General features: G+C 34.9%; 1 protein-coding gene across 9 annotated transcripts in view; it reads left to right on the top strand.

Annotated features, from left to right (window-relative positions):
• l(1)G0196 (inositol hexakisphosphate and diphosphoinositol-pentakisphosphate kinase) overlaps positions 1–23,975 on the top strand; it is a 198,247-nt gene that overhangs the window by 140,784 nt on the left and 33,488 nt on the right. For 6 of the 9 annotated variants that reach the window (XM_083143232.1, XM_083143227.1, XM_083143231.1 and 3 more), the window contains 6 exons: positions 632–746; positions 3,404–3,430; positions 4,377–4,505; positions 8,779–8,907; positions 19,976–20,076; positions 21,554–21,738. In XM_083143232.1, coding sequence (XP_082999358.1) covers positions 632–746; positions 3,404–3,430; positions 4,377–4,505; positions 8,779–8,907; positions 19,976–20,076; positions 21,554–21,738 — 686 coding nt within the window. Of the gene's footprint in view, positions 1–631; positions 747–3,403; positions 3,431–4,376; positions 4,506–8,778; positions 8,908–11,451; positions 11,551–19,975; positions 20,077–21,553; positions 21,739–23,975 lie in introns of all 9 variants that reach the window. The other 3 variants (XM_083143228.1, XM_083143226.1, XM_083143233.1) reach the window with 3 other exon arrangements.

Raw genomic sequence — 23,975 nt, 5'->3', positions numbered from 1 at the left:
GATCTTACACCCTGTGATTTCTTCGTATGGGGGTTTGTAAAATCACAGGTGTACACCAACAAACCACGAACCAACCCTTTTGGAACTGAAGGCGGAAATCATACAGGTGATTGGAGGCATCAGGACAGACATCTGCGAGAGGATTATCAATAATTTTGTGGAGCGTATAAGTACATGTAGACTCAGTAGGGGTGGACATATGCCTGACATTGTCTTTCATACGTAAATGAGAAATGTTACTGCTTACTACATATATGTGAAATATAACTATTTTCATGATATTTTCCCTTTCTAATTCGGCATCCTATACGAAACACCCTATATCTTATAATTTAGTTCAATATTCTGCCACTTCAATGTATATTTTTATTGATAAAAACATATCTCAATGTGCATTAATTAAAGAGGATGTAGAATCATTCATGTTCTTGAAGATACATTAGGAGCTTTGTTTGGATCAGTAGAACATTAGTTTTCAGTATTGGTACATTTTATATGTGCACTTTATTAACATTTGACATTAGCAAAACTTCATACCAGACCATTCCTAGAAGAAATGTTTCAAAGTATGTGTAACTGTGTTACTATTTAGAAATGCATTTGAAACTTCCTTTTTCTTTGTTCTAAACAGGTTCCACGTGGAGCTCCATTTTAGCCCAGGTGTTAACTGTTGCGTTCAGAAGAACTTACCACCTGGACCTGGCTTCAGGCCACACAGCAGGAATGAGTCTGTTGGTTCGTCTTTGGTAAGTTGACAACACACTTGTAATTGGTTTGTCATTCTTGATTTTTTCATGTGCCAACTTTATTATTATCCGTTCTGGGTAGGCATTGGTTTTAGGGATAAGGCAGTCCTGATATCTGGGTTTTGTACACTGGCAGCTTGACTAATATTTTAATTATCACAGTAGAAAAAATACAATATTACTTGGTTTCTCTAAATAAGATACACTGTCATTCTAATATTGTAATATATTATTATTTTTTGATCATTTATAGCTGTTAGTAGGCATCGGTAGAGGCATGCAAATTTTGTTTTTGATAAAGACACGAAATATGAAATAACATCCTGTAATATTCATTTTTTGTTTCTGAAAGGTGTGAGGTGCATTTTCCTACCCTGTCTTGTCACGAAATAATGCGAAATATACTCTTAAACATGAAATTTACCCTTGATATACCGACGGGACACTTTCTGAAGTCTGAAGTATCCTGTGAGTTATGCAATTCATGGAACATTGATTAATTCTGCTGTAAATATTTGATATATATGGTAACTACATAAATGTGCTATTAGAAGGAATAAGTTCATTTTGTGTAATAAGTGCAGTTTTTAAATCAAATTTAGGATTATATTCACAATTTTAAAACCAAAATGTCATTTTATATAGCACTTTTGATGTGATTATTCACCGCTATAACACCGAATTTTTTTTTTATATACCAAAAATATGTGCCTCTAAGGATAGGACAGATTAATTAGTACTCTTGCCAGTATCGGCAGATAAGGGCAAATTGGTTTATCGGTGAAATTACCGATTATTTTATCGATCCAATATATCTATTAATATCTTATAATTTAGTGCAAAATTCTTTTATGGATAATTCCCATGCTGTACTTTTTTAAAAAGTAAATGTCTAAATATGCAACTTCTTCTGCATTGCAGTCACCTCGAAACACACACATATTAATTGTAATGAGTCATTCAGGTCTTCAAGGAAGATTTGGAATTTTATATCAGATCGGTTGAATATCAGTTATCGGTATGAATAAATTTTATATCGGTACTGAATAAAATTTCATATCGACCCATCCCTAACTTTTATGTATAATCTCCATTCCGTACTTTTTAAAAGTAAATGCTTAAATATGTAACGTCTTTTGCACTGCAATCACATGGAAACAAACATGTGTTAAGGAGGTAAATGAACTATTCAGGTTCTTCAAGAACCATTTGGAATTTTACATCTGATCAGTTATCGGTATCAGTAGATTTTATATCGGTACTTTATCGGTAACGGCCAAAATTTCATATTGGCCCATCCGTAGCTGTTATCAAAATTTTTGAATTTGTGAAATGTACGTGAATCATGCACCTCTTGCACAAATATGCAATAGTTCCATGTAACTGGCAAAAAATGTAATTTATTTGCCTGTCGATTTTGGTGACACCTTTTTGAAAAGATGCATGGCACAACAGTCCTCTGGCGACCAGTGCCTGTCCAACTACTTTTACATTGGATGCTGCATGGTCAGCTCATTGAATCCTATCACCTCTGTTTTCTGACTTTTGAGGCTGCATCTGCTACTTCTTATTTTCAAGTAGCTCTCCAATTGTCCTCGTGATGATGGGTCAACACCGAAATTTTGGTAGCTGCCATCAGTAATTGAACCCAGGTCACTTGCACTAAATTATCACACACATTATTGGTTACACATTTGTCCTTTGGTGACCTACTGACTTGTGCAAATGGTGGCAGTGAGTCATCAAAATCATATGGAAATTAATGTCTTGTTTTGCACATTATATGTAATTATTGCCGGCCCCCGTGGCGGAGTGGTTAGCACATTGCGCTACGATGCCAGTGGTCCCGGGTTCAAATCCCAGCCTGGGCGTGGATGTTTGCGAGTGTCCATTCATAAATTTCATCATATCATCACTCATCCCCATCTTCGCAAATTAGCCAAAAGTGGCACAAGAAACAGTGAAATAAAGCAAATCAATCAATCAATCACATATGTAATTATTATATATTTTGTGTAAGAATTGAATTTCTACCATGTTTATCTTCACGATTACTCAAAAGTGACAGAAAAGTAGTAAAATATATATATATATATTTATATAAATCAGTCTGAGCTCTGAATTTAAATGTTCATGCCAGGAATACAGATATTAGTCCCAAATGCTAATAATAATAACTATATATCTGACAAACATGATTCTTGTACATTTCAGCAGTTTAGAAGTTATGTTAACTCAGAGTGTTGTGATTGTACATGAATAAGACTCCACAAGTTGAGGAAATAAATCCATCATCTGAGTGGTATCTAATTCCAGTATTAAATTACAAGTAAATAGTGTACTGTATTTGTAAAAATGATTCGTTAATTAACCTGATGTGAATTTCTTTTCAGAGATCCTAACAATGTGAATATAGTCTGTGTAGCAATTTGTTTTCTGTTTGATTATATATCTATGTTCACATGGCTTGTTTTCACACTGTTCAAATATAGTGTGATATAGTGTAATATGTACTAAATATGTTATTCATTACATATGTGCCAATGAATGCTCAAAATATAAAATTGTTTAAAAGCATTCAGAAGAAACTAATAGTCTGTATAGATTCCAGTATGTAATGCATTCTCCAGATCTTTAAATATTCTTTGTTTTAACAGGCTTTCTGGAGTGATTTTTCATGCAAGGTAAATATTTAAGCACTAAAGTACATATTTGTGCTTGTACGTTTCTTTTTAAGAAGGGTGAAGTTTATCATTCGTTACCCATGCAAATTTGTTACAAATGTTCAGATTTTTTTTCTAACAAATACTCGGCACATTGCAGGATAAAGTAGAAAGATTCAGTATTTCTATAGTTACAAACGCTTGAATTGGAAGAATATATATTTTCCTGGTATGAAGGTTACATATTTTATTATGTTCAAACTGCATCTGTAATGCAAAAGTCTAATGTTGAGCTTCTGTTTTGCTGTGGAATTTTGTTTTCGCTCCAGTAGATATTGTTTAAGGATTCAGGACAAAATTTTCCCATTTTAATACTTCATAAATTCATTGCCTACAGATCAAAAAATTGCTGGAAAGGGGTAACTTTTTTTTCCAGCACAAGAATACAAATTCATCCCATAATTGTAAACATTTGAATGGTTTAAAATTCAATATTCCAGTATAAAGTTTTGTCATAATGTGCTCTCTCATCCTCTTCTCATCACCAGTGGTAATTGTTTTGTAAGTTTGTTATTTTTCATGGCAACATTTTAGCTTCAATCTTTGCAAATTTTCGATGTGGTCATGTTCGTGGTGGAATTCATGTCAATAAAACTGCACTGGCAGTTTGACACAGTTCTTATGCACCTTTTTAAAAAATTATATACCTCAAGATCTGTAGAAAGGCTTATGGCTCCTGAAAAAGATGCATGTCGAACAGTTGTTATTTGTTCAACATTTCAGCTTAGTCACATAGCTAGCATCACACTAGATACACAATTTTTGGTCCACCCCGCAAATTAAGTTGATGGGCATGTGTACTGCATGTTGGTACATCCACCATAAAATCACTTGGAATTGAATTTGCACCTCCTTACTAACTGCATACACAACAATTGATAATTAAGAAGTGTTGTGATCCTTTCAGAAACAAGATTCAACAGAAGCACCTGCTTCAGGGTCTGAGGGCAGCGAATCTTACAAGAAGATTGACGAGGAAGATTACATTCACTTAGATGAAGATGCCAGTAGGGAGGAGACGAGTAATGCTTATTCTGTAAGTACCAATCTTTGTTTGCTGGCATGGTAGGGATTCGTGCATTTATGATGATCTATTTGCACTTAACATAAATATACGTGTGTGCGAGTCGCACTTTACGTCACATTACTGTACAAATACAAGATATCTGTAATATACTTTGTAACTATTGAATATGAAAGTAAAAACCAATATTAGTGTTGAGTATCACAAATATAGTAACAAATTTGTGTCTGCAGTAAATGTAAAAATCTGAGAAATTTTTACAACATAATGCTCTATTGAGATCATAAGGATTGAATGTATAAAATGTGGTAACATAAAACTGAGGTTCCACTGAGCATGTAAAATGAGCATTTTTAAATAACATCAACATATTAAAGAAATGTAAGTACTACCAACTGCAGTTTCAAGTAGTATTTTATTTGTCTGGTAATGCAGTCCCTTAACAGCCGTCCTAGAGACGTGTAGTGCAGATATTGACATGATTTAAGTATATAGTAATACTGTATGGGTAGGGGCAAAATGATTGCTGTGGGTGACCATGGTGGTGGCCATCTTGGTATCCGCCATATTGGATGGAGGTCAAATTTTTTAAATGGGAAGGTATATGTGTGGATATAATTTTAGGCTAGAATTGCACCAGAAACAAGAATATGAAGTCAGTTTTCAGATATCTTTAATCTGTGAAAAGTTATTGCGCTACAAAATGTGCTCAGTGTGCTCCCCACGTCCCGTAAACACATCCGTAAGTGAGTCTTCCATGAACAGCGAACATTCAAAAGAGTTTCGGGAGTGATAGCGGCACAAGCCTCAGTGATTCGTTGACGAAGGTGACGCATATCACATATTGGAACTGCATAAACCATGGCCTTAAGATGGCCCCACAAGTGAAAATCACAGGGAGTAAGGTCTGGGGACCTGGCTGGCCACTCCCTTGGTCCTCGTCTGCCAATCCACCTACCAGGAAATTGGACATCAAGGTACTGCCGAACAATGTTCCCATAATGAGGTGGTGCACCATCCCGTTGAAAAAAATTCTGGGAAAGACCCATCCGGCATACACACTGAAGGTAAGACAAGATCGCGTAGTAACTGCAGGTAGGTCTCTGCATTCAATGTCCCCTCAATGAAAAATGGACATGATTTGGGTATTCCAAATTCCACACCACACCATAACTTTTGCTGGCCCAACCACATTCCCCGGGTTTACCCAGTGCAGGTTCTCAAAGACCAATACCGCATGTTTTGATGGTTGACCTCACCATTGGTATAAAAAAATGCCTCATCGCTATGCAGAATGTTTTGCCAGAAGTCAGGGTCACGTTCAAGTTGCACGCCAAACCACTCACAAAACTCCCCCCTCCTATCAGAATCATCTTCACTGACTTGTTGTTGCATTTGCATCTTGTAGGGATGCCACTTGTGTTCTTGCATAATCCTGCTAATGGAACTCTTGCTAACACCACATTGGGCAGACAGTCGTCGAATACTTTTTTTGGGTGACTTCATGAATGATGCCAGAACTGCTGTTGTTGTTTCTTCATCCGTGGCTGTTTTTGGTCTTCCCCGATCAACGTCTATCGTGCACTGCACCCGTTTCTTTAAACCGCTTCATCACATTGGCCACACTAACATGCGACACTTACAGGCTAAGCGGATGTCTTTGATTGAAGTCATTGGCAATGTCCCGTGAACTCCTTTTGGCAGAAATGAGGATGATCTCAATTCGTTCCTTATTGGATAACATCATGTTCTTTGTCACTTACACCTGCAACAAAAGAGATATGATATCGGTTATCACAATTTCCATACGTCATCATTTATTCAACATTGCATCAATAACTTTTCACAGATTAAAGATATCTGAAAACTGACTTCATATTCTTGTTTCTGGTGCAATTCTACCCTAAAATTATGTGCCACACATATACCTTCCCATTTAAAAAAATTTGACCTCCATCCAATATGGCGGATACCAAGATGGCCACCGCCATGGTCACCCACAGCAATCATGTTCCCCCCACCCATACAGTATTACTATATACTCAAATCATGTCAATCTCTGCACTACCCGTCTCTAGGATGGCTGTTAAGGGACTTTTGGGACATCCTGTATTTTTTTTATATAGGTAATGTGCAATATGAATATAGCACTCAAATTTCTATCCTTCATGGATTTTATGGTATAATATGGATCAGCTCATTAAGGCTGACACCAATTGACCAATGTCACCGAACTGATACACTTACAGATTCCCATAAATACCAATTCATAACCCATTGCAGCAACTAAAAGTTGTTTAGAATAGTTACATTTTTTTTAATATGTTAGTATTCCATTGTTACTATACCACATCAAGCTTTCAGTGTTTCATTTTTAAAAAATCTTAAGTTGACATACCACATAATCAGAATATTAAAATAACACATTTAACTACGAAAACACACACACATGCGCAATGTTGCTTCAAAATTAATGAAAATTATGGATTTTGCATAATTTGCAGTATATTTAGACTCCACATGCTGCACCTTGCGGACCCCACAAGATACTCTAATTCCTGAGAAATATCAGCTGGTAACGGTAATTGAATTCCAACTGGTACTTTCCAATACCGATGCTTAATTTAACCATATATTTGTGTATTAAACTGGTCATTTTACCAATATTTTTTAAACAGTTCAGTGTATGTATAAATGAAATTAAATCTAGCTCATTGCTAGCCAAGGAAGTACCCATCCATAAGGTTTGGTTCTGAAATTTTTGGACCTGCATTAGCTCTTTTCTGGGTGTAAGAAAATAGCTTTAGGTGTAATTCAATTGGAGCATGAAATCTCTTGTGCATAATTAATTGATGTAACACATGTCAGTTGTAAGAGTTGCTAAATATGTTGTGTTTTAGTCAAATTTGCTTGTTACAAATTTTGAATATGATATTTTTATTGCCTTATCTTTATCAATGATGATTATTATTTAAAGATGTGTTGCTTTTTATATTTTTAACTAATACAGAACACTAGAAAAAGTGTTGCAATAGATGAGACCCTTTTTGAATTCTCTCATGGATTCACATTATTAGTGATCGAAGTGAGGGTTATGTGACATTTGAAGCACACTGTATTGTATTTGAATCTTATCAATAGTGTACTGCTGGTACATATATGTAAGTACTATGTGACAGCAATTAATATGTCATTTCTCCAAAAGTACAGATGATATTTCAGTTTGGTCTTTTCAGTTCATGAAAATGTTGACATTTCATCTCGATCAAGACACAGTTAGTAGGAGAGGGAGGAAAGGGTAATTTTCCTCAAGTGAACTCTTTTCAGGGAACCTCTACAGCCCCTACAATAAACCAAAGTGAATAAATAAATTCAAATACATAGTACTGCTATGTATCTGCAATTGTGCTTATTTGAAAATTGTCCCATAGTTTATCAGTTTAGAAAACAATTAAAATGTATTATGCACTAGCAAGACAAAACTAGCATAACAAACTATTCCCAAGTATGCTATTGGTTCTGGCAATGGGCTATGTAACGTAGGCACATGAAATTATGTTAAAAATACTCTTTGAGAAAATATTACTTTTTGGATAACCCTAAAAAAATATGAATGAATTAAAATTTGTCGTTTTTTGTAAATATTATTCCACCCCTGTGTGATCTCTATTTAGTTCATAGTGAGAAAAATGGTTCGTAACAATAGTACATGGATTCTAGATAATGTAGCACACTGTTTTAGAATTGCTTAACACAATTAAATATTTTTTATGATGAACTATTGAATGATGGATCAACACAATTTTGCACTGTTGTAGGATCATTACAATACTACATTTTCGAAATTTTCTATTCTCTTTGGTTTATTGCAGGGGCCAGAGAGACTATCCGAATAGGATTTTTTAAATTCAAATTTGTCTTGTATTTGTGTTGGAAGAGGGTACCAATCCATTCCCACAAGACCATGATCCTTTTTTTTTTTTTTTTTTTAACAAACCAATCCCACTGTCTAATGTAAGTTGTTGTCCTCCTACAATTATTTTCTGCGTCACTGAACATTTTAAAAACATATGCTAGAGAAACTCCTATCCTAAAAGTTATTATTGTTTTATTATTTTTTTGTGTATTCTTGGGATTAAGTTCCATTCTTCTTTAGCATGAATTTTTGTGCATGGATTAAAACATAAGTTAACAATATTGCAATGTTGCAGATACAGGCATCAACAAAATTTCTCTCTTACTTCCAATGGTTAACTGTACTAAATATTCTCATGCTTGTTATTAGGTACTACAGCATGGTAGCGATGGCGATGATGATTTACACCCTAGAAAGAGAAGAGCAGTTGGTCCTGAAAAGTGTTGCAAACCTTTAATAAGAGAAGAATTACATGAATGTTTTTACCATTCAACTGAGGTAGACACAAACATGGATCTAATTTCCTTTATGTGTGTTTCAAACGAAAGCATTTAACTTTTTAAATGGGTACGACCTTGCTTCTCCAAAATATTTCCAGATGAGAGAGACAGCCCCAGGCATAGTGACGTTAATAATAATAATAGCAAAAAATATATCCATGCATGTGCCTTGATGTGAAGATATAAATGGAATGAAAGCAAATAATGCGTTTAGAAAGAATAGTGGTATATCACACAGCAATCAGGATGCAGTAGTGTACAATTAACATTTTTTTAAATTTCACTATTTAATTCAAATTTATATCTTACGCTGGTATGCATTTATTCGCTAACATTCATATTCATATCAGTGTTTATGAACATTAAAATTCAATATGACTATAAAAATGGGTTGGCAGCATAGTTACCACAATTGCAAACATTAAATATTAATTAACTTGCTCATTGTTCCACAGATTTTTGAATTACCACATTTGATTTCATCACCTTTCTTGTGGCTTTAGTCAGGCATTTACTGTCTCAGCATTAAATCAATCTCTGAATACAAAAACGTTCAGAACAATGTGGATGTTATATAGATTACCTTGATGGGGTTTAAGTTTCAGTTTGTCAACAGTTTTGATGCAATGATTACACATCTTCAGGATTTTGGCATTCACTATAAGCAGAAATGTGTGCACGTAGAAAAAATATGTTTAAGTGTTTAGGAGGTTAGAATTTACTTACAAATTGTGCAAACATCATCAGTTATTTGATCGTACACTTAAGAAGATTTTTTCATTCTTGTCATGGAGCTATTGTACCATGAAACAGAAAGAAACATTATGACAGATAGTCACCATTAGATCTGAGCAAGTACCACTTCAATACTGATGCCAATGATTTTAACCATTCCCACAGATATCAGTGCTTGAACATTGTAAGAATTTAACATTGTTCAGAATATTTTAACATATAGATATTCCATCGGAACTGTACCATTTCAATCTGCTCAAGTTTTGTTTTTAAATATTCATAATTTCACGTATTTTGTAATCAGAATAATAAAATAGCTGTGACTTATTCAGGAAATTAATTTTTTCTCACAATACTGGTGCAAAATTAATGACGATAATTTTTCAGTGTGTTTAGACTCCTTGAAAGTGACATGTGAAATTTTACTAATCTTGTGAGATAACCTTAATTCAGAAGATATGTGTGCTGGTATCTGCGACTCATTTTTTCTGACACTGGTACACCAGCATCAGTTCAGCCATATTCACAATGCAGTATTCTCCAAAGTAGTTTCTGTTTCAATTCATTGCTACAACATGGATAATCACAAAGGCATTTGATGGAAGAGAAGTAGCTCTTCACGTAATCGATGAGATTTAAATTTGAATTCAATAGAAAACTGTTATTTGAACCCCTGAAGTGTGGAAATTTCTGAACAAGTCACTACTGGAAAAATGTTTTTTTTTTTTTTTAACAAACTTCCTTTGAACAAAATTAACTGAAATAAAATACCAGTATTTGACTGCCTTCTTTTATGCAGTATTTTTTATAGAATTGCTTTCATATTCCATAACAAATGTAGCTAATACAATATTAGAAAAATAGAATAATACATAGCATGTTGGCATGTATGTACTTTGGGTTCACGCAAAATAAATCTGTCTGGTGTGGAAGTCTTTGAAACAAGTGCAGCTGAATGTCCGTATCACACAAACTAGGTTTTTTGAGCCTTACTGTGCATAAAGTGGACTTAAAACACTAATTCAATCATTATTCTTCTTCTTTTTTGTCTTTTCTCTTTCATTTTCTTCCTCTTTTGCTACTGTTTTTGTTTTTACTACAGCGAGCATAATCTCACCTAACGTGATTGTTCTCAACGTCTGGGCAAATATTTATGCCACCCACAGTTGAAGCAAACACAAAGTGTACATATACAAATTCCACACTGCAGATGGGACAGATTAATCGGTCTATCAGTTTATCGGTAAAATTACCAATTATTTTACCGATCCGATATATCTATAAATATCTTATAATTTGGTGCAAAATTCTTCCATTTTGTTATATTTTTTATCGATAATCGCCATGCCCTACTTTCTAAAAAAGTAAATGTGTAAATATGAGCACTGCAGTCACCCGGAAACACACATTTATTAAAGAGGTCAATGAACTATTCAGGTTCTTCAAGGACCATTTGGAATTTTATATCGGATTGGTAGAATATCGGTATCGGTAAATTTTATATCAGTACTTTATTGGTATCAGCCAAAATTTCATATCGGCCCATCCCTACCATATATACATGCCATCCACACTTAAGGGGTTAATCTTGATTTATTCATTGGTTTGCTTGTCGATTTCATTACATTTACAACAAGCGCACATGTAAACTATGAAAACATGATGAACGAGCTTAAAAAGTACAATACTTTTATTGTCGGATTCTCAATATTGCACAGATTGGCTCCATTGGAAATCTACCACATGTTTACAATTACCTGCTTTTGAGGTGTTTCTTCATTTTACCTGTTATTTTTCTATAACCTAGCTTTATACTCTGTGGCAAGATTCAGAATGGGCAGGTGCAAGTTCTAAAGATGTCATTACTATAGATGATGATAACATCTGTAAGAACATTAATAATCAGGTGGGTGTAGAATATTCACTGTAGCAGCTCCTATATTGTGTCTGTCTTGAGTCTGTAATCAGCTGTGGTAAGAATGCTTGTAACAGCATTGCACTTTAGTATTGTTCACTTAGGGTAGTGCAGAGTGTGCACTTGTTTCAATATGCACTAAAAGCTACCAAAACATGTTGCTTGTTGTTTTAGGTTATGATCCATTGGCTATGATTTATACTCCAGTGATCCAGTAAGGCTCTCTAATGTATACTTTGCATCTATTTTCCAAATCGTTACATTGGAAGGAAAATATACCTTGAATTACTCCAAAGAATGGTATGAGAAAGTATTTCGTTCGCCAGTAAATGATCCTCAAAACTAGTTTTTCAGAAAATAAATCACTCGTGTGTGTATTTGGACTATCGTCTAGTCTATTGTACACAATCATGTGGCTAGCCATCTGGACAATAGTTTTCCCTTGAGTGTTCTTCAAGGTTAAAGTATACCAGAATTTGTCTGGAGGGAATGAGAGAAACCTCAGCCAATCTGACAAGCCATGAAATGAGATATTTTTTCATTGGCCAGTAAAATTCCAAAGTAAAGATTTATTTTGAGTTTCTAAACCATTCATCAGTAGAAATAAAGAAAAATAACATAAAAAGTGAGAGATTGATTTCTCAGAAAACAAAGTTCCTTTGTGATTAGTTTGTGTTACAATTCTCCAACAAAAGCTGTTCCTTTATGTTATTAAGTGCTAATAGATGCTTGCATATCAGTAGTGACACATATTTATGGTAAATGAAATATCAGTATTTCAGTTCAAAAATTGGGCATATTTCATGATTGAAAACTGTATGTAAAATGGCATTTCGGTGTTAAAATAGTGAATGAAAACCTAAATTTGATTTAAAAACTACACTGATTACATTAAATTAAAATTTCACTTCTTATAGCACATTTAAATAGTTATCAGAGTATTAAATTTATTCCTGTGTAAAGGGGTCCATTTTTGCTTCTGAAATATTTTCAGCAGAATTAACCAATTTTCCTTGATTTCCATAATTCACAGGATAATTCAGACCTCAGAGGTGTCGTGTCGGTAAATAAACCTTAAATTTCGTGTTTGAGTTTATTTCTCATTTTGCAATTCATTTCGTGACAAAACATGGAAGCATAATGCACCTCACACCTGTCAAGAACATGATAAACATTACAATGTGTTATTTCACATTTTGTGTTTTTGTCAAGCACGAAATGTACATGCCCCTACATATCAGTAACATCATATGTGATAATTTGTTAAACTAACGCATAGGCATCTGGCATATTGAAAATTGTTTCAAATTTTTTGAATGATTGTTTCTGAGTAATATAGTAATTGATAAGCAGGTGGTATTCAAAGAAGCACATCATATAATAGTAAAATAACTTTTCTACAGCAACTCTCATTTAAATAGTTAAATGCTAGCAAAAAGAAAGGCTTGTAAGCAAATTCCTTGACTGCACCTTCTTTGCTATGTAGCCTCAAAACTGCTTTTTTCTTTCTCTCTTTAACTCATAAACTACTTAAATTATATGTAAGTCAGTGTAAGTGTATATGTAAGAGGCAATAGAATTAGTATAATTAATATTTTATGATTCTTGAATGTGGTGTTGAGACCCCCTTCCCGGTGTTTTATTGTTTCCTGTAGCATTCCAGAACTATAGTAAGACTTATCCAAAACATATTCTTTCAGGGTTTACAATGTTTGTGTATCAATTATAATAATAATTTTGTGTTTCTTAATTATTAAGGAAACTACATCTCTGAAATCTCAGGAGAAAAGTTGGGAAATGTAACAACTTTTCCCCCCAGGAGATAGTTTAGTCTTTTAGGCCTTGACAGTACTTTTTAACTGCCGTTTGAGCGGTCCAATCAGTAGGGTGTCTGACTACAATGTGGGAGACCCATGTTTGATTTCAAGTGTGGGTGATCTCAGGTGGGAATTTTTGGACAATGTTCCTGCATAGAGGGCTCTGGGGTTCACCCAGCCTCTAAAAATATGGGCATGTGGGTAGTTAAGGCAGCCAGAGCATGGAATTGATTATATCACCTTCCCAGTGGCTGAGAACATGAATATGTTGAGCTTTACCTCCAAACTCCCTGTATGTTTTCATGGCATGGTGCAATAAGCTGGTGGATAGCTTTACATTAGCCAGGGAGGTTTGTGCCTAATTTTTTCAATTGCTGTTTTGTTAATGCACATGCCATCAATTTAGTATCTTTTCTCTTCTTTATAGTGTCCATTTTCCTTATACTGCTTATTTAGTTTTACTGTAGCCTAGCGGTTAACACTCTTATGTTTGGTGCAAGCTGCCCCAGGTTCTATCCCCAGTTAGGGTTCTAGAATCTCAGTGTTGATTTAGCATCTTGAGGACAACGGGGGAAGTACTTGAGAAGACAAAATACCAGATTCAGATTTAGATTTAGAAAGTGAGATAACAGCATAACAGCTGTGATTGGACTCTGTAGCTAAACTGTCCCCACCAAACTAACCTTTGTTGCTGTTTGTGTGAACCTCCTGTCATGGAGGAAGCCAGGATGTGGATAAGCTACATGGTAATGCACAAATGTATGTACAGCACTCTAATTACTACCACGATTATTGTGCAAAAATGAATGTCTTGACTGGCATGTAAAAGTGAGGAATAAACTATGAAGTGCTCTGCTTCCCGTTTGCTCCTCACTGTCTAGCTGATAACATTTTCCTCGTTTCTGATTGGCACAGGAATTATTGAGTGATCGCTAGCATGCCAGATGTGTCACTGTAAAATTGTTTATACTATTTACAATTGTTTTACATTTTGTGTAAAATTAAACATTTTCAAAACATTAAGTTCTATGAAGTGTAGGCCATGAGGGAGAGTACAAAAGCTTTTTCATTATGAGTAAATAAATCATAGTATGATGCTTGTGATTGGTAGGTATTGTCACGAGCCAGAACGTAAGTGCTAAATCAGCAAACACCAACCAATTCCCTAGTGACGAAAGGTTGCCGGATTAGTCAGAAGTGAGTGGCCAGTGTCAGAATGTTAGTGTGTGCTCCATAAAGTGGGTCCGTAGAGAGGTTTGAGTCAAGTCCACTACAGATCAGCAACATGGAATAACAACAGGTGCAGTTATGACAATTGGTTCTTGTGTTATCAGTATTTAATTACATTCTGATCCAGCTCGGGTGTTACCTTCCCCCTCGTTATGTGATAACTAAAATATGGTCAAGGGCAACAGAATTAATTATTCCGCCTCCTCTCATTTAACACCCTCTCGCACTGTACCTGCTTTGTCTCATGGTTCCTCCGCTGGGTCATAGTGCGGCACTTCGTTGGTCCATCAAAAATGTCCTCAGTGGGTTTGCCCAGCCCCCTTACGTGGACCTACTTAACACTGTCACTCACAACACATTTCATGCTTCACCCACTCGATCAAGACTCTCACAGCGACCTCTCATCACCTGGTGACTGCTGGTGTTTTTGATTATACAGCATTCTACAGCTCATGCAGGGCCTTGGCCTCCTAGCTACCCACTCATCTCGGTTCTTCGCTCTAGTTCTCCATCTTCTTATGTCCATTCGTTTGAGGTTGTCTTCTACCTGGTCGAGCCATCTCTTCCTGGGTCTACCAACACTCCTCTTGCCTTCCTGTTTTCCGTGGTAGATCTTATATACTGCTCTGTCTGGTTGCATCCTTTCCACGTGCCCCAGTTAGCTAAGGTGTTTTAATCTTATTTCCCTTGTTATACTTGGGTTCTGGTAAAGTGTTGCTATTTCTTCGTTTGTCCTAATTCTCCAAATGCCATGTTCATTGATTGGTCCATATATCTTAGGTAAAACCTTCCTCTCCCATATATCTAGTCTTTCTTCTTCCTTTCTTGTCAGACACCAGGTTTCCGACCCATACATCACTATTGGTCTCATTATGGTTCTATACAGTCTTAGTTTCAGCTTTCGGTTCACTTGTGAGGATTTTAAAACATTTCCAAATGCATGATAGCATCTGTTGCCTGCTGTTATTCTTGTTTTTACCTCTTCGGCAATGTTATTATCTTCTGTTATTGTTGAACCAAGATATTTGAAATTTCCAACTCGCTCAAACTTTTGACTCTGTGTTTCGAACTCATTTATAGTTTGATACCTGATCTTGTTTCTTATTGTTATCATGTATTTTGTCTTATCCTGGTTTATTTCCAGTCCAATCTCATGTCCACCTTGTTGTAATTGTTTCAGGGCATCTTCTAGTGATTTTGATGTTCTGCTTTGTAAGGCAGCGTCATCAGCAAATGCAAGGTATTGTATTGTCCTATTTAAGATGGTTCCTCCAGGATTTATTTCAATCTTTCTAATTACATGTTCCAAACTTATGTTAAACAGCAGTGTGGAGAGGCTATCCCCTTGTCGTAGTCCTTTTCCAATTTGAATTTCTTTGGATAGTTGGTTTTGGATTCAAATTTTGCATTTCCAATTTCTTAAGGTCATATTTACTACATATCTCTCATTATCTTATAGATAGAGGCACATATTTTTGGTAAATAAAAAAGCAAAATTTCGGTACAAAAACTGAGTCAATTTCGGGTTCAAAAGCGGTAAATAAAATGAAATATCGGTGTTATAGTGGTGAAAAATTGGATGAAAAGTGGTATATAAAAAGACATTTTGGTTTTAAAATTGTAAATATAATCCTAAATTTGATTTAAAAACTACACTTATTCCACAGAATTAACATTTCACTTCTAATAGCACATTTATGTAGTTATAAGAGTATTAAGTTTATTTCTGTGTAAAGGAGTCCATTTTTGCTTCTCCAACATTAACAGCAGAATTAATCAATTTTCCGGGAATTGCATAACTCACAGGATACTTCAGACTTCAGAAAGTGTTGCGTCGGTATATAAATGGTAAATTTCGTGTTTAAGAGTTAATTTCGCTTTTTGAAGTGTATTTCGCATTATTTCGTGACAAAACATGGTCACAAAATGCATGTCACACCTTTCAAAAACATGAAAAATTAACACTACAATGTGTTTTTTCAAATTTCGTTTTTTCGTCAAAAACGAAATATGCATGCCCCTACTTATAGAGTTTGTCTCTTTGTATAGTCAAATGCTTGTTGAAAGTCGATGTATGTTAATATTGTGTTCAATTTTTTTCTCTAATATCATTCTTAATACAAAGATTTGGTCTATTGTTGATCTACAGAGGTTGTTCGCTTTATATCCAACCATTTTTGGAACCGATACTGATGCCGATATTTAACCGATTCCGATACATAAGATTATTAAACAGAGGGATGTTATTTTCAGCATGGCAAAAATAAATTTGCTATGTACATTTCTATTGCATATCATATGTACATACATATATATTCTCAAGAGATGTGAATGTACTTTTGCATCTACAAAATATTATGTGAACTTTTAAGAAGAACATGGATTCTCAAAAGATTAAACATTAGTACACAAGCGGTTCTTTGAAATGCAAAATGAATTCCTGTTCTGTCAGATTCAACTTCAGAAATACAAGATTTGCAAGCACATTCAAAAAGTAACCTACTACTTCTCTTATCTCAAATCTGTTCAGCAACACTGAACACTCAATCACTGAATACTGATGCAGCAGGTATGCCCAAGTATGCCCAGGACTTGCTTCAGGTTTGAATATTCATTTTTGAATTTCCAATACAACAGCAGATCCTGGTTCAGCAATGTACTGTTTTATTTCCGATTTATAGTTAGGTTGATCCTCTGAATGAGTTTGCAAGAATTTTATTACAAAAACTCTACAATAATGACAAATCATAACCAAATTTTCAATAAATCTTACAAAACTAGAATATAAAACTTATTAAAAGGTAAAAACTCTAGTATAATCTGTACCGGTTTAAATATCGGATTTTTGCCGATTCCGATACCGATGCCGATGTGTCAATTTCGGCCGATTTTCATACATCTGTAATCGGCTTCGGCACATCCCTAATAGATAGGTGTCAGAATGGAGTCTTGGAAGTATCTGGCATTCACCTTAAGGTTTTTGTCCACCTTGCGTATCATCAACTTACCCTCAACCGAATCCTGTCACAACCATAAAGCCACGAGGGAAACTTTCCCTGCACTGACTAACAAAGTTTCTGCGCCCCTTGCCGTCAATGTCACGGTATGTGACACTTTGCTTGCAGCTCTTCTCCTGGTGGTTTCCGTGGGTGAATGTTTCGCAAGGAGAGCCTGTTGTGTGTAACGGGCCACAATAGCTTTCGCAGTAGTCACCCCGAGTGTTTCATAATTCGTACGTATGAAAACTTAGCATGGAAAAGGCCCATTACGTAACCCTCTCAATACTGGTTGATTTTCGGTGCCATTTGATAACATTCACTACCAACACTCACGCACCTACAAGGTCAGACACAACACTGCTTCCGCCAGCAGACCCATAGTTCCAGCAAGATAAGCCAGGTGACAGCACCGAATCAACAATGGTCGGATATAAAGCGAACAACCTTCTGTATTACTTCTGAATCTGCACTGGTAGTCCCCTGTCAGTGTTTCTTCGTATGGTTCAAGTCTTCTTGCCAGAATTTTTGTAAATATTTTGTATGTCTCGTTAAGGAGAGATATGCCCCTATAATTCTTACAACATGTCTTGTCATTCTTTTTGTGTATCTGACATGTTATTGCTACTGTCCACCCCTTTGGCATTTCAACTTTTTTTCCAGATCTGTTTAATAAGCTCAAAGATTTGTTTCTTTAGTTCTGCTCCTCCATATTTGAGCATTTCAGCAGAAATTTGATCTTCTCCTGGTGTGCTTTGTTATTAAAGCTTTGTATTGCTCTTGTGACATCCTTTAGTTCAGGCAAGTCTTGTTCTTCATCCCATTGTTGGTCATTTCTTCTGATATCCTATTTTCATTTTCATTGAAGCCTAATAATTCTTTAAAATATTCTGCCCATCTACTTATTATTTTCTTTTTATCTCCAATAAGATTTCCTTCTTTATCTCTGCACAAATTTGTTCACGGTTGAAATCCTTTCTTATAGTTTGCTATTATTTGATACATATTCCTTATTTCTTTCTTATTATGTAGTTCATTTAGTTCTATTAGGTTTTCTTTCTCTTAATGCCGTTTCTTTCTTCTACATTCTCTTTTCGCTTCTCTTCTTTTCACTATTCAAATCTCGACACTTGCTCTGGTGTTTCTTTGGAGAACTTTATTTCTAGCTATGTTTCTTTCATCTAATGCTTTCTAGCAACTCTCATCAAATCATTCCTTTCTTTTAGTTTTCTCTTCTGCTGTTTTCCTTTATTCTTTTCCATTTTTCCTCTATTGTTACGGGATTTTGTATATTTTCAAAATTTTGTTTCAATCTGGATTGTTGTTAGTAGTAGCGAGCTATATTTTTTTCTTTCTGTTTTTCATCTCCATGAATACGGTGGAATTGAACATTTTTCAGAGCACTGAAATGAAAAACTTAAAATTCAGGAGAATGTAAAGTCCAGGAAAATTTTATTAATTTTGCTCTATTGAGACCATGGAGATTGAATATGTAATGCAGGAAAATGTAAAATACGGGAATGTACAATTGCGTTTTCACTATGTAAACTAGAACTGTATCTGCAGCCTATCTGAATGTGTAGCAAGTCTACTAGATTAGCTAAGAATGTTACAAATCCACTATTTCAATACTTTTGTTGCTCTTAATTTACTGTTCAATTTCCATTACATATGAAGTTAAAGATGGTTGCTGTGTTGCCAGAGTACATATCCTAGTAGCCATGACCCAGTTTTTCTTGTACTTGAATAAATACATAGAATCATATTCTTTCTACTACTTCATCCGTACTAACCCACTTTGGAATAATTGGAGTTCTACATGTATTTCAGTTTCATAGCTGCTGCTTGCAATATTTATGTAATGCTGTTATTTCTTTTCCCATACTCGGCAAATTTACCCACACTGCACTAGCTATCTTGCAGTGAAAATTTTTGCATGCATAAAAATAAGAATAGCATCATTTGTAACATTGCGTCTACCGTCCGTTGTGATTTTTATGTTTATTTCTTTTTGTATAATGTTTTATGTGTAGATGAGTGGGAGTAAAAGTTGTATTTTAATGGTGAAGTTAGCAACTAATAAACATCATCATTATTGTAATTATTTTGAGGCTACTTCCATTCTTTTATTACCAGAAGTTATGTTTACACTCCAAAAGTGCCAGTCCATGTACAAATCTTGCTTTATGCACTGCACATATTATGTTGTTTTTTTTACTTGATATTGTTGTGCTGCATGTAATGCTCCATTATGTAAATTTTATTTCCTACAGGTCTCTCATGATCAAATTCTATAACCTATTGTGATAACTTGATGCTGTGACTAAATATAATTTGAATTCTTGTAATGTTTGTGATAATTTATTTTCTCAGGATTCACCAGGTACTGCCGAAGGATCACCATCTGTAGAACGGAAAAGTGACGATGGGAGCTACAGGCAGAATCTAAAGGCATCAGATCCTATTCCTATAAGGTACAAATCAAGAGTAAAATTAACAGAAGTTTATTTGTTAACAAGCAGTGGACACTTAAAAGTTGTGACTCATCTAGGCATTGAACTCACGGGAGTGTTCAGTGTCCCTTCATCACCATACAGTACATAAATGTACAAGGGACATCTAATGGATGTCTCTTGGATATTCATATTAAAGTACTGGTATTTATTAAAGTAATATCCATCATTTGGGTTTTTTTGTTTCATTGTGAATAAGAAAAGTTTATATTCTGGAGTAGAACAGAGCCTAACCTATTAGACTTTCTTTGAACATTATATGGACATTTTTACACATATTTTTATTATGAAAAGAACATTCGTGGACTATATTTATGCACTTCAATAATTCTGTGCACACATGTGTTTATAACACGTATTCCTCTCTTAAACACGTTTACATTCTCATATTCTCATACATATTCATGGTGAGCAGAGGGTTACCGATTTGAGCTTATTCTTTACTGTCACGTGTAAGCACCACAACTAGCTCAATGCAAATTGGCATTGCAAGCGAGACGCACACACAAACACTAAATCTAAAGGAACTTTCACTTAGTGTTTGTGCGTGTGCATAACTCACTGGATCCAACAGTAGGACTGTGCACAACGCTATACATTTGTGTGATGTTTTGACTGTCTCACAGAGCACAAGTTTTAACATAAAACTGAATGAATAGACATCGTGAATCTTTCCAAGGATATCGACACATTGATGTCAATTTTTAGATAATATGTGGACATATACTGATATCTAATGGACATATCCATGTATCTGATCAGGACATTGTGGATATCTCGTGGAGATTTGTGCTGTATGGATCAGTTTCATCTACGTGTAATTATTGTTCATCAGAATTGTTGCAAATAGCATGACATGGCAGAAAAGTTACTTAAAATAAAGAAATTGTAATTTCAAAAGCTTATCAACTTATTAGTGTCCCATATGCTATATCTAATAACTGTTTCAATTTTGATTGTACAAACCAAATGTCAAAAATGACAGTAGGAGGCTGATCGCACAAAATATGTAGCCAGTTATTACTTCAAATTCACAGCAAAAAGTTAAAATACACTTCTTTGCCTATCGATTTTGGTGACTTTCTCCCACCACCATTCACAAAATGCTCTTGATTGACATTCTGTGTTCTACAACAGATTTAGCACAAAAAATATGTACAGTATGGCTGATTAACCAATGGTTGTTGCTCTTGACTTCTGGCTGGTTCACTAGATGAGACTTATGTTTGTTCATGTTCTTTTCTTGTTAGTATGTATATTTTCCTTTCATTTTATTTTGTTTAAATGTATATTGATGTAAAGTCTAATGAACAATATTTTTAGTGATGGGAAATGATTTGAAAGAAATTGACTCTGTTCTTAGCGTGCATAAGCTGATTTATGAATATTGATTTAGACGCTTAGATTCATAAGTAACAACTGTAAAATTTACTTCTAGGAACTCGCCTAAACAGTCTTCCAGTTCATGCAGAACTGATGTAGATTTGGTAAGCACCATGCTGGACGATACGCCACCGCAGTCACAGCGAAGTCTCTCATATAGTGGGAGACCTGTCAGTCCCGATCCAGAACCTCGCTCTCGAAGTTTCGACCATCATAGAGATGAAAGTTCCCGTGAGAAAGGTACCTACTGCTAAGGGGGTTGATTGAGATATTGCTTTCAATCTGAATGAATCGGTGTGTTTTATCCATTAACAACACTACAGAAAGCTTTCCACGTACCTTCTCATTCTTATGCATGGAGAGTGGTAATGTTCAAGTAGAATTTGATGTTTGGTGTGCTGTGAAGGTTTTTCTTTCTTTGCATTCCTTCTTCAAAAATCATATCCTCATCTAACGCAGTTTTTTTGAAAATATATATATTTTAGTATCTTTTCATCGATATATATTAAAAGGGTGAAAAATGTTATGGTAGTTCTGTGGCTATTTTTGAAATTATTTACATAAAGAATTGGTTTATGAATTTTTGCTAAATGTTGTAAGTTTCTTTCATGCAGTTGTCTCAGTAATACTAACAGTTAGCATAGTGTCTTGAGTGAAAATGGAACAAGTTTTATGTGGTCATTTAATAGCAGAAGGGCAAGGTGATGAGAACTATCCAGAGTTATGGCAACATTTACATGGTCAGATGTTCATGAATATGCACACATTAAGGAGACACGAGAATTAGTCTATGGTTACTTTGATTTTGACTTCCATTGGCTTATAAAACCTAGAAAACTGGGAAATTGACCCATGACTAGAAAATTGTGGAAAAGTTTGTGAGATGTGGAAAGAAAATTAAAAAAAGAATGTGATAAAATTAGCATATACACGTATACTGTATCGCTGAAAAACTTTCACAGCTTGTAGAGGACATGAAGATTAACAACTTCTCTTGGTAACGTGTTGCCATAGAGGCCTCATTCTGGTGCTATGACCCCTTGAAAAATGGCATTTTCTATACTTTAAGAGGGCAACCACGCAATACAGATTCATGCAGGCTCAGTGGCCATATGCATTCTTTTGAACGTACCACCAAACTTCCTGGTGAGACTTGGACTGGCCATGGGTGTTTTTAATGACCCTTCGCCACTAGGGCCAAGCCGATACTTATACTGATGCGAATACTCTTACCATTTTCCACCGATGCTTGAAAATTGTAACAAATTATTTGAACATTTTCAGGGGATCAAGTTGGAAAAACTTAAAAGCAGGGTTCCACCGTAGTGGGTGAATTTTCGTTCCCAATTTTAAGCATCAGTTTACCATAGTTTTGCTCGAAAATATTCAATAATTATATCAGATTAATAAGATACCTCTTATGAATAACATACAGATTTTTCACACAATATTGTTACAAAATAAATGAAATCTGTAAGAGTATTGGGTCAAAATGGTATTGGCCCAACCTTAATTTTATCTCAAATACCTTTAACTTTATCAGTGGTGTACTCTGAAAATTTGACCCAGTTTACCACAACAATTATTTTTTTTATATATTATTAATTTGATAAAGTAAAAATAAAACATAAATGCAGACATGCAGGTAAAATAAAAACAGAAGTCCCATAACAAAGTAAATCAGATAACATGTGAGAATGTACCATTGCCTTTGTGGATTGTTGGCAGTAGTTCCTCAACCTTGCCTCAATAAGGCAATAATAGCCTGGAATAAGACAAAATGAAGGAAACAAAATCTGAAGAAGCTGGATTGCAAATTTGGTTACGCTTATTGAAGCACAGTGCACCGAGTCACCAGTATTTTTTCTCTAGCATAGACAAACTATGAATACAAGTAACAGTGTTTAAATAATTCTTTGGACAGGTTAATGCTCTTTACAGTTGGGAGAAAGAAAGCAATACAGATGTAAACTTTTAGCAAATGGCAGGTAAGCCTTTATAAGAATGTGTTAGTTATCCACACGTAATATGTTTGCATTAATTGTCATAACCAAGCAATATAGTTGCATGGTAGGAAGCCTAACCAACCACACAGAACCTCAAGAATAGTATATACATCAATAGCATTGTTCAAAGAATCTATTGTATTGGGTTAACTTGGGAAAAACTTATTTGCCAATATTTTTAGTAAGGAATGAAATTTGTTCTCTATCCAAGGTCTTCCGTGTGCTTGCAATATGTAGCATATTATGTCTACTGATTGGGTACAATGGCATTCTGTAGGAATGGGGTAAAAATTGTTTTATCAAAGATACTTGTTTTACTCATTTGATTTTGAATTTCTTCACATTTTATAAATTACAATCATAAATCTTTTTTTGTTTAACATGAAACTAGGGTTGCCAGACATCCCGTATATATGGGATTGTCCCCCTTTTTAAAGAAATGTCCTGGTATCCCGAAAAAGTGTTCTCGGG

Source organism: Lepisma saccharinum, chromosome 21 (genome assembly GCF_977018435.1).
Source record: "Lepisma saccharinum chromosome 21, izLepSacc3.1, whole genome shotgun sequence".
NCBI classification, from domain to species: domain Eukaryota; kingdom Metazoa; phylum Arthropoda; class Insecta; order Zygentoma; family Lepismatidae; genus Lepisma; species Lepisma saccharinum.
The sequence above is the reverse complement of the archived record's forward strand: the minus strand, read 5'-3'. Positions and strand labels throughout refer to the sequence as shown.